This window comes from Globicephala melas, chromosome 3, assembly GCF_963455315.2.
Source record: "Globicephala melas chromosome 3, mGloMel1.2, whole genome shotgun sequence".
Lineage (NCBI taxonomy): Eukaryota > Metazoa > Chordata > Mammalia > Artiodactyla > Delphinidae > Globicephala > Globicephala melas.
In genome coordinates, this window is record NC_083316.1 from 132,388,044 (window position 1) to 132,400,528 (window position 12,485).

Sequence of the window (12,485 nt, forward strand, 5' to 3'; positions counted from 1 at the left end):
AAAAGCAAAGAGCTGCGTCATTTTGCACACCCAGCATTTGATGTGTACCACCTGGCCTTCTCCCATAGTCATCTGCCAAACCCGTATTACAGTGTGGTGTTTTTAAAATGGGTGACTGCTTTAAAATAGTATTTTTATTTTTCTGCTTAGTAAATTTACATGCTCACAGCAAAAACTTCAGATATTATAATAATATATAACTTACCTTGCAAAAGTCTTCCATAGTGTCATCCACAAGGGAGAACCAGTATAGCAGTGTTACTTCTTGTAGTATTTCTTTGATTATTGAACATATTAATATATATTTTATGTCTTTTCCCAAAAATGAGATGATGCTCCACCTATTGTTCTAAACCTACTTTTTTTTTTTTTTTTTTTTTTTTTTTTTTGTGGTAAGCGGGCCTCTCACTGTTGTGGCCTCTCCCACTGCGGAGCACAGGCTCCGGACACGCAGGCTCAGCGGCCATGGCTCACGGGCCCAGCCGCTCTGCGGCATGTGGGATCCTCCCGAACCGGGGCACGAACCCGCGTCCCCCACATCGGCAGGCGGACTCTCAACCACTGCGCCACCCGGGAAGCCCTCTAAACCTACTTTTTACATTTTATATATATATATATTTTTTCCCCTCCGTATAGACCAGCTTTACTCTTTGTTGACGGCTACAGAGTGGTCACAAGACAGATGAACCATAACTAATCTGACCGTTTGTCTATTGGTGGGTATTTAGGTTTCTCTAGACTTTTCAGTGTAATAAATAATGCCACAAGGATTTTCCTACTTCTTTATATTTTAAACAAATGTTTCCATAGGATAAATCCTATAAGGGAAATGTATTTATTTATTTTAGTTAACTGCTTCTAAGTACAATAAAAGAAATACACGTTCATGGTAAAATAGTGAAACAGTATAGAAGGATATGAGGTGAAAAGAAAGTCTCTCTACTTCCTACTCCCAAACCCCAGAACTACTCCCAGGGGTATCTGCTCTTAATAGCTTCTTGTGAGAAAACACATTCATAATTTTAATAGAGGATCCCAAATTGAGTCTGGAAACTGTATGAGAGTATAGTCCTGTTTCTTTTCTTTTCTTTCTTTCTTTCTTCTTGTTTTTTTTTTGTTTGTTTGTTTGTTTTTGTGGGGAGGTGGGGAGAGGGTGAGTAAAATCCTTTTATTTTCAGGTAGTCAGGGTGCTACTACTAATGAGATGGTGGACTTTAAGGGAAGCTTGAGTGTTTTCCCCACAGCACAACCAGCCTCATCGTAAACCAAGGTGTGAAAAGCTGAGGTGGGGAAAGCCAGTTTACTCTGGTTCGGCCATGACGAAAAGGTCTTGTGGAAAGAAAAGGAGGCAGGTGTGGGATGGATCATAGTTTCCTGGCTTTAAGTCAGTCTAGGTGCCTCGAAACCTGCTACCTTAGCTCCAGATCTTCCCAGAACTTGAAAGTTTAGTGGGGGTAGGTCCAGGTGAACATGGACTGGGAGAGGGAAGAACCAGCAACAGCTAATTACAAATTACACTGGTGTTCTAGAAGACGCTGCTTTTTCCATTGAGATCACATCTTTATTAGGTACCAAGTAGCTCAGGTCATTATAACCCTGAGTTGCAGCTGTCAGCAGCATCCCTACTCCCCAAGAACTAAATGATTCAGAAGACCTAAGAGAACTAAGCCCAGAGAACTGAGACAACTTGCCCAATAATACTTGTTCTCATAGGGATTCCAACCATGACTTTTCCAAGTTCCGAATTTCTGCTTGTCTCCCCTTCAGCATGAGGCTTCCCTTTGCCATAAAAGACAGAAAGCTGCATTGGGAGACTGGGAGGGAACTCATGGGTTACCTCCAGCATGTTTTGCAGAGGGGATGGGACTAGAATCCAGGAAAGCTCCTAAAACCAGTCTTAGAACTGATAGTCGGAATTCTGGTAGGGGTGGGCGAAAGCAGCCCCCAAGTCAGTCACTGAAGTTTCACCTCACATGACATCAGTTTTCATTTCGATTTCATCATTCTGCCGTTTCAGATTGGTACAATGGCTGGCTGTACCACACGCCAGAAGAAGCAATGAACAAAATATTCAAAATGCCTGGTTAAAATCATCAAAAGTATTTCCTAATCTTAAAGAAACTGATAAAAGCAGCATATGGCTCCTTTTACAGTGTGATCCGAGAAAGCCTTTTTTTATTATTTTATTATTTTTGGCTGTGTTGGGTCTTTGTTGCTGTGCGCGGCTTTCTCTAGTTGCGGTGCGCGGGCTTCTCATTGCGGTGGCTTCACTTGTTGTGGAGCACGGGCTCTAGGCACGCGGGCTTCAGTAGTTGTGGCTCTTGGGCTCTAGAGTGCGGGCTCAGTAGTTGTGACGCACAGGCTTAGTTGCTCCGCGGCATGTGGGATCTTACCAGACCAGGGCTCGGACACGTGTTCCCTGCATTGGCAGGCGGATTCTTAACCACTGCGCCACTAGGGAAGTCCCCGAGAAAGTCTTAAATGCATCGCTCCCCTTTGAAAAATACTGCTTCCCTTTGAAAAACACTCTCCCAGTTGATGCTTGAAATTTGATTATCAAATCTCCCTCTAGGTTTAAGTCTCTAATACCTGTCCTAATCCAAACTCCTGTGAAACAAATCAAGCCTTAAGCTCTCAGGAAGTTAAATCTTAGGTGAATGACTATTTGGGCGAAGTTTTGACGGGCGAGGGGGAAGGGAAGCAGAGAGCTAAAGTCCCCACGTTTGCTAAAATGAGAGCAAATGTGACGCAGATGGGAAGACCAGGCAACAGGCCCCTTTCAAGGTTTTGCCCTGGTTTTACAAATAATTGGCAAAGTAAACAAATAACTCCGGAATGTCAAAATCACCAGGATCACCAGTTAAATATTAATGTTGTCCTCCCAAATGGTGGTTCTCAGTTACATATTTACCTGAAAGAAAACCCCAAAGAAAATGTGGACACATAAAGACAAGAGAGTGAGGTCTTGATCTTTGGGCAGCATTTGGAGAAGGAAAGGAAAGGAAGTAACACTTGGGTGGGTGGTTTAATCATTTGAATGATTTTCTTTTGCTAGTAGGTTTATGTAGATCTTTTAAATCCTCTAAGTTAACCCACTGATTCAGGGACAGTTATTATTTCCACTTAAAAAAAAAAAGCAAGGCAACAGAGAAGTTGAGACATTTGCCTGAGGTTGCACAGCTGGTCAGACAGACATGGGTTTGCCTGATATGAAAGTTCCATTTCTCTCTCACTCAGCCTCACTGGAGGAGAAGGCTGAAGTTCTACTGTTTTTCAGAAGGGTGGAGATGTCCTCTTTCATGGGTAACCGACACACAGCTTCTTACTGATGTATCTGCTGGACTAGCTGAGCAGCCAAGGCACCAATGTTATAGGAGCGAAGAGGGAGCTCTGGGCTACCACTTTGAAATCCAACATAAGCATTTCACAACCAAATGAGGCAGAAACAAATCTCCACTGGGTCACGGCTTACAGAAATTGGTCATGCAATTGATTATTCAGCGTTGGGTTTGGGGAATGAAAGCCTCCTACCTTAAGTCAGGGCAGGTGCAAAGCCATGAAGCAGTCATTAATCACTCAGGCTCTGGAGTCACAGAGTTGAGCTTGTATGCTCACTTATAAAGAGACTTGGTCCCTCTGAACCTCAATGTCCTCACAAAATGGGGGGAATAATACTCTGTAGGACTGTAATTAAATGAGATGGCCTGTTGAGTGCCTGAAGTATAGGAAATGCTCCCAAATGTTATGGTCTTTTTGTTTTTTCCTGCCTTCTTTAAAAGTCACAATCCAAAATTCTATTTCATAGGATACATTAACATAAAAAAAAGGCGATATAAAAGCCACTTGCACAAGCTTTCCTTGTACAAATATGTGGGCATCAGCATCTTTTTAGATTGTGTTTGACATATATCAAATGTCCGGGGTGAAGCTTTGCCATATGAGGACAGCTTTGAATGTGGCCAAGAAAAGAGACAAGGCCAAGTGAAGTTCTGTGATCTTCACCTCAAGGGGTGCAGATGGAATAACGAGGAAGAATGAGGACCTGCTTTACTTGGTGTCTCTCTTTCTCTGGTGGCTTTCATGTGGCTTCCTTGGAAGGTTTTACGCTGGCATTTTTCAGAAATAGCGCAGTTGTTTGGGATGATTACAGGCAGTCACCATCTCCCAGAGACAAAGCTGTGTTTAGCTCACTGACCGACTGTCCCCCCCTGCCCAGCTCGGGAAGGCACAGCTGACCCTGCAATTTACCACGTAGCAGGTCTTTGGAGATCTGAGGAGAACTGGCCTTAGGGTGTCAGAGAGACTGACCAAGCAGGACGCATTGTGAGGGAGGAACCTGATCACTCCTCTGGGGCTGAGAGTGAACTTTGATGATAGAATGTGAAATTCATTTCCACCGAAGGCTCACCTGACAGTCCCTTAAAATCCATGTTGGAACTCAATGAATATTAAGAAGTCAAAGAAGATCATCTGAGTTTAGAGAAATCTTCCCTGGAAATCTTGAAGCCACACTGCCTAATAAGGTAGCCACCAGTCATGTGTGGCTACTGATCACTTGCAGTGTGGAGAATCCAAATTGAGACATCTTGTAAAATACACAAAGTCTTAGTCCTTAAACATAATAGCTCTCAATTTTTTTATGTTGATAACATGTGGAAATGATAATATTTAGAAATACTGGGTTAAACAAAATACTGTGCTCTTAAAATTAATTGTACTTGTTTCTTTTTGCTATTTTTAGTGTGGCTACTAGAAATTTTTAAATTCCATATATGGCTCACATTATGTTTCTGTGGGTTAGCACTGCTTTAGAACTTCACATAGAATTTGTATCCCTAGTCACAACTCCAGTTACTGTTTATGTCCACCTGATGCCCTGATTATGATGATCCCAGGCTATTAACAACTGATACTTATCCAGAACGTTTCTACCCCAGGGCTTTTGCTCTTGCTGTTTACTCTACCTCAGGGCTCACTCTCCCAGGCCTTCTCTTATCTGGCTCCTTTATTGACTTTCTGATCTCTTCTCAAATGCCCTGTCTCCAGTGAGGGCTGCCCTGACCACCAGTTGACCACATCAACCTGTCCTATTCTCCTTAGAGCACTTGTGTGTATTGTCTGCCTTCCCAGCTAGACTAGAGCTCCATGAGAAGGTCTACCATGTTCATCTCTCTATTTCCTGCACCCAGAACACCACCTGGCTCAGAGCTGGCCCTCAATAAATATTCCTGAATGGCTAAACGCATTAGCCTTAAGTCTGATTGAGACTATCTAAGCTGCCTTCCAACTCGGCACCCTTCGTTTATATCATCCTAACTGGGCACCCATGGTGGACCAGCCACCAGGCTTGGGGGATAGGGTAACAGATGTCCTGGTCTTTACCCTCAGGAATGCAGGAGTTCCAGTGACAAAAATGTCTGCAAACAGAGTGGTCCTGTTACTGCCATGAACCTTCTGTTGCATTTTACCATGTACGCTACTAAGGAAATAACCCAACAGAGGTTGAAAACCAAGATAACCTCAAAGCTCAGACTCCCTGTTTATCACCTGTAACTGCAGATGGTTTTTGAGAAGACAGCTCTCTTGTGCTCTTCTGCTTTTGAAAACAGATTACTATTACATAGAAAGACTATGATTATGGGCAGGATCAGGACACGTATTTCTAGCTATGAAAGACTCTAAATGAGAAGAGAGTTTGGGTCCAAAGGGCACATGTTTTCAGAGGTTTTTAAGGGAAGACTGACCTCTTAATACATCCTGAGATTACAAAAGCACACTGGAGACCACTATGTGGAAGAGATGCTCATTTTCGTATTATATATCCTATAAATATGTGTGGGAAAGATAAATACATTCCAAATGGTTAACCTTGGCTAGCTCAGAGTTGTGGAGAAGGATAGGATACTGAAATACTAGAAATATTTTCTCAACATACCTCCATATTGTTTTATTTGTTACAATGAACATGGATAGATTTTGTACTTTCAAAAATGAATAAATTTGTTTTCAGAAAGAAAATTTAAAAAAAGGAAATACCACAAAACTTCCCTGTATTCAATAAAGAGTACTTCTCACATCTTGAATTTTTTTCCTCTCAGTTCTGTGCCTCATCTACTAAAGCAAATGCTAGCCATTAGGCTGAGTATCAAGAAGTGGTGAGTAAAGCCTGAGCTCATTTCTGGAGAATTTGATGATGTCATACTTCCCAAATACCCACCAAGTACCCTCATATATCACAACTCTCTTGCCATACTTAGGACTTCTTTAACCTCTTTCACTAGGAGGGTACCCTTTATTGAGGGCAAATATCATAGGCCAGGTCATTTGTTTACATACTCCCATCTTATTCTGCAATCAACACTTAAAGGGTAGGCATTATTATCCTCACTTCTCAGATGTGGAAACTGAAGTGCAGGGAGGTAGATGAATGACCCAAGGTCACAGAGCTGGTTAGAAGCAGAGCCCAACTTTGTCCCTAGCCCTTTCCAACCTTGTGCCTGATTCACCACCATCTGTGCTACCTCTTTCTTAAGGATAAGCTAAGATGAATTGTTTTGCAACCGGTTCCATAACTGAATTAAACTCTATTCTCAATGGAAGCCTAATTCCAGGCACCTGTGAAAGGCTCCTGCTCTCCAAAAGCTTTTCCCTAACTAGCCTTCTATGGACCCTTATCATCTACCAACCTAACATGCCCTGGGATCCAAGGACGAGGACCCTTAGAAATGGGTAACATGTGACATGGTTATAAATCACAAAGACCATCATGTGAATTAGTTATCAAGGAATACATCTAGCAGCTTCCAAGGAAATGAGACACGGGGCCAGTAAAATTTAATGGGGGTGTGGAGAAGGGATAGTTACAGAGCAGAGTCAGGAATGTCCTACAGGGGTGCCATTGTGAGATCATGGGTAACTAAGGGACACAGAGGAGGCAGATATAGAAAAGAAAGGTGCCACTAAAGGTATTTGTCACCAACCAGGTCAGGCCTGAGCTCACTTACTATGCTAATAAGGCCATGAACAGGTACAAAGCAGAAAAAAACTGGCACATGTGTGGTTTCCCACAGATTGCGCTACCCATCCCAGCTGTAAGTTCTGCAAATGCTGCTGTTTGTCACAAGGTAACTGGGATATAAGGCACAGTGGCTCAATGAACAGAAGTCAGTCATTCCATCAAAAAGATGATTCAAATAACATGTTCTCCCAGAAGTCCGCTCAGAGTGTTCTTCTCAGGCACTGAGGGCTAAGAAGCTTCTGGATATTTGGAGGGTTGGTTTACAGTGGATCTTATCTAGTAATGTATTTCTAGAAGCAGCCTGGACAAAAATATTGTCTTCCTTCTTCCTTAAATGGAATGTGCTTTTTCTCCCCACAGAAAAAGCGCACTTTGAAGGGCTCCATTGAACTTTCCCGAATCAAATGTGTCGAGATTGTGAAAAGTGACATTATCATCCCATGCCACTATAAATATCCATTTCAGGTAAGTGCGTCAGGGACAATGGTTAAAATGCTCAGTCACTGTACAAGAAAGTGGGACAGAGATGACTCTGGTCAAGGGTTAGAACTTAGACCAAGCCCAGAAGAAATTGCTGTTTTCTTTCAACCGATGATGCATTCATTCATTCAACAAAGATTAACCACAAAATCTTGAAAAAGTTGTCATTCATTTCCCTTTCCCTCATGTCTTCCCCACCTCAAGGAAAGTCCTAAGTACTCTACTCCTGGGGGGAGGAAAAAAGCTATCAAGCGCCCCAAGCCTAATATTCCATAAGGGTGGTTTACTCATGACTTGGGACAACAGATTACAATACTTGGTTATAAATTGCTTGGAGGTCCTGGAGTAAAAAGACTCAGATTTTATAATCTGAGAACTATATGGAGTTGTGCTGTCCAATACAGTAGCCAGTAGCCACATGCAGATGTTTACATTTAAATGTAAATTAATTTAAAGTACACAATATTAATCAGCTCCTGAGTCACACTAAGCCACATTCAATGAATAAACTTTTCACACCTTCAATAGCCACACGTGGCTAGTGGCTAATTTATTGGACAGCAGAGACTTTAGAACATTTCCATCACTGCAGAAAGTTCTATTGGACAGAGCTGGTGGAGAGTATATTTAGTCTTTAGGTCATGACATCATCTAAATCTCGTTACCACTCTTGACGTTTATGGTTCTGAAAGAGTGGATATCTTCTTGCACATCCTAGGGTACTGTTCATGTTTACCAATCTGAGGAGTTAATATTCCACTTTTTAATGTGGCATAAAAAAGGACTTTTTTCCTACTAGAAATATGACCTCCACAAGTTGGAATTTTTAGTACCAAAAGTAAAAGGAATAACACATATTTTTCCCATCATTAAAATTCCAATTACAAATGAGTGCATGGAAAAAAAAAGAAAAGCCTGGTGAAATTCAAAGATGTGTAGTACATTAATAGTATTTGCTCAATGTCAATTTCCTGATTTTAAAAACATACTATGTTATGTAAGATGTTATCATTGGAGAAAAGTGGGTGAAAAGTATACAGGAACTCTGTACTATCTTTGGAAATTCTTGGTGTCTTATTTCAAATTAAGAAGTTTTAAAAATCTCGATTATATATTTATCATCTAATATCTTACTCTTTCATATGCCAGAATTTTTTTTAATCACTGAAAAATTAATATGAGAAGTAAACGTCCTGTCTAGGTAAGTGGAGAACTCTTTTCTCCAGCGATTTGAATTTAGTGATGGCATACTGGTGACATGTATTCGAAGATGAGCTGTGGAGTTTCACCCTGTATCTGCACAGCATCCAAACTCCTGGATAAAAAGGACACTAGTCCCTAAATTACCCAAATGTTTGCCTTTGATGACAACTTGAGACCCCACTCTTGGCCCAGTAAGCCAGGTGGGCCTGCTGCCAGTCATACATCTCTGGCTGCATTGTTCACCTTGAACTCTGTGTGTGTTTCCAGGTTGTGCATGACAACTACCTCCTGTATGTGTTTGCTCCAGATCGTGAGAGCCGGCAGCGCTGGGTGCTGGCCCTTAAAGAAGGTAATTAACCTCCTGTGCAATTGAATCCCTGAGATGCCTAGATCCTCTAGAAGGCTTGAGTTCCGTGATAGACTAAAGGGCGGCTGATGGTCAAACATTTCTCCCTTTTGGTGCTGGTGGAGGGTCCCACGTTTTCAACTTGGGTGACAACCAGTATAGTACAGGGTCAGGTAAATCCTCTCTGCCACCTGCTTTCGTAAAGGTCTGAGATAAGGATGTTTTTAAATTTTTTTTAATGGTTCTATTTAAAAGGGTTATACCTCCATAATATATCAATTGTGCCTGCTGGTGAGCAAAACCTAAAATATTTACTACCTAATCCTTTAAGAAAAAGTCTGCTGACCCCTCGTATAGTATGAAGAATAAGAGCATGGGCCCTTGAGTTAGATGACCTGGGTTTGAATCCTGGCTCTGCCACTCACTAGCCACGTGTGCTTGGGCAACTTCCTCAACTGCTCTGTGCTTCAGTTTCTCCATCTGTTTTTAACAAGGGGAGGAGGAGGGAATAAAAATAATAGTACCTGCCTCCTGGTATTATGCTAAGTAGAATAAGTCAGACAGAGAAAGACAAATGCTGTATGTTTTCACTTATATGTGGAATCTAAAAAATAAAACAAATGAATATAACAAAACAGAAACAGACTCACATAAACGGAGAACAAACTAGCAGTCTCCAGAGCAGAGGGGGGTGGGAGGAGGGGCAAAAGAGAAGAAGGGGATTAAGAGGTACAAACTACCAGTCATAAAATAAATAAGTCACAGGAATGTAATGTACAGCACAGGGAATATAGTCACTATTTTATAATAACTTTGTATGGTATGTAATCTACAAAAACACTGAATCACTATGTTGTGCACCTGAAACTAATATCGTAAGTCAACTATACTTTTTTTAATACATTTATTTATTTATTTATTTTTGGCTGCGTTGGGTCTTCGTTGCTACATGCAGGCTTTCTCTAGTTGCAGCGAGTGGGGGCTACTCTTTGTTGCTGTGCAAGGGCTTCTCATTGCAGTAGCTTCTCTTGTTGAGGAGCACGGGCTCTAGGTGCACAGGCTTCAGTAGCTGTGGCACACGGGCTTAGTTGCTCTGCCGCATGTGGGAGCTTCCCGGACCAGGGCTCGAACCCGTGTCCCACGCGTTGGCAGGAGGATTCTTAACCACTGCGCCACCTGGGAAGTCCCAACTATACTTTAATAAATAAATTTTTTCTAAAGCACCTGCCTCCAGAGCTGCTAAGAGTAAGACCCTTGGGACTATCCAGGCCCATAGTCAGAACCCAACAAATGTCAAGTAGCCTTAAAGGTTTTCAGATCATTGTAAGGGTACTTCTTAGGACTCGCCTTCCCGACAGCATAATCAGAACCAGCACAGCGTTTATGAACATGAGCTGTGGAGCCAGGCTGCTAAGGAGAAAATTCCAGCTCTGCCAACTATTAGTGTGTGACCTTGGGCAAATTCCTTGACTTTTCAGTGTCTCCACTTCCTCAGCTATAAATTCTGACTAGAAACAGGCAGTCATAGGGTTATTGTGAGAATTAAATGTGTTAGGACGTTGATTCACTTTGTTATAAAGCAGAAACTAACACACCATTGTAAAGCAATTATACTGCAATAGAGATGTTAAAAAGAAAGTGTTAGGACATGACTTGGAATCATACCCAAAGAAAGCACTCAATCCATCTTACTATTATTTAATATTATTTTATTGTCATTTAGCCTGAAGCCCTGGATTTGCAGGAGAACTGGGTTCAAATATTAATCTAAGTAGCTGTGGGGACTGAGGGTAGGCAAGCCATTTGAAATCTCGGGAGCCACGATGCCTCTATCTGAAAAATGAGACTAAACATACAAGTCTTATCTTCTTCCAAGGTTGTTGTGAGTCCCAAACGGCACGTGCCAGATAAACTGGGGAGGGCTCTCAAGTTTAACAGTCAACGGGCAGAGAACAAACCCTAAAGTACGAAGTAACCAAAAGGGCCCCAACTATGCTCATTGGCCGCTCTACCTCGGTGGAGGGGTTTTACTCACAGGATGTTAAAGCTGAAAGAAGCATTAGAGATCATCTGTCTAGTCCTCTGTTTTTTTATACTTTTTTTTTCCTTAGGAGGAAAGCCTCTTTTTTCCTGTACCAAAATCTGACTTTAAAGCCACAAATCTTGAAAGGATAAAAGCAAAGTTGCTATAGTTGAAGGTGGGAGAAATGGAGTGGTGAGAATCCTACCTATTCAGCCTTCCCTAAGTTCCCTAAGGTGCTTTTGTGGGGCCCATGGTCCCAGTCTAACAACATCACGGCACAGTGGGAACTGGGGCTCTGATGAGGGTTTTGCCCAACCTGAGGACACACAACTAACTCAAGGCAGAGCCGGATAAGAACCCGGATCTGCTGATGCCTAGATTCAATATGCACTCCTCCGTAGATGTATATGCCCGGAAAAAAGGCCATTTTTCTGACTATTCTAGGCAATACTCATGCAAGTTCACACAGCAGGGTCAATCTCAAGGAATTATAAAGTTGGTGGCCCTTGATAGACAGACCTGGAAATAACTCTTCTGCCGGTGCCAACCCCTTTCAGAAACCAGAAATAACAACAGTTTGGTGCCCAAGTATCATCCTAATTTCTGGATGGACGGGAGATGGAGATGCTGTGCTCAACTGGAGAAGCTTGCTGTGGGCTGTGCCCAGTATGATCCCACCAAGAATGGTAAGTGACTATGAATTCCCTTTCTTCTTCGTACAGTGACTGGCCTCTCTACTAGTAGGAAGGAAAGGCTCTTTGCTTCCCATCACCAGGGGTGTCCAGGATTGAATGCAAAAGTCCACAATTTCAAAATTTTCAGAAGGCAATCATCCGCCTCTACCACCAGTCTGTTGATGTTTTTTTGTTTGTTTGTTTGTTTTTTGTGGTACGCGGGCCTCTCACTGTTGTGGCCTCTCCCGCCACGGAGCACAGGCTCCAGACGCGCAGGCTCAGCGACCATGGCTCACGGGCCCAGCCGCTCCGCGGCATGTGGGATCCTCCTGGACCGGGGCACGAACCCGTGTCCCCCGTATCGGCAGGCGGACTCCCAACCACTGAGCCACCAGGGAAGCCCTGTTGATGTTTTTTCATCTCAAGGCCGATATCTTTTTAACTCCTTGCTACTCAAAGTGTGGTTCTTAGACCAGCGGCATCAACATCACCTGGAAGCTAGTTAGAAATGAAAATACTAGGCCCCCTCCTAGGTTTACTGGATAAGAATTTGTATTTTAACAAGATAAGATCCCCAGGAGATCTGTGTGCACAGTAAAGTTTGAATAGCACCACTATACCTTCAAGTTAGGAAATTTGATTGCCACAGTCTACTCAAATCTGAAGTTGTAGAGACAGCCCTAGAGATACATAGTATTATCTATTACAGTGGCATCATATCACACGTGTCCAATCACACAA

The 12,485-nt window shown here is 42.4% G+C and overlaps 1 protein-coding gene across 1 annotated transcript in view; it reads left to right on the forward strand.

Moving 5' to 3' along the window:
- The window catches only part of ITK (IL2 inducible T cell kinase), a 71,053-nt gene that overhangs the window by 12,281 nt on the left and 46,287 nt on the right, over window positions 1-12,485 (forward strand). Inside the window, exons 2-4 of the mRNA XM_030834241.2 lie at window positions 7,379-7,483; window positions 8,969-9,050; window positions 11,628-11,756. Of these exons, the coding sequence (XP_030690101.2) occupies window positions 7,379-7,483; window positions 8,969-9,050; window positions 11,628-11,756 (316 nt within the window). The remainder of the gene's footprint in view (window positions 1-7,378; window positions 7,484-8,968; window positions 9,051-11,627; window positions 11,757-12,485) is intronic.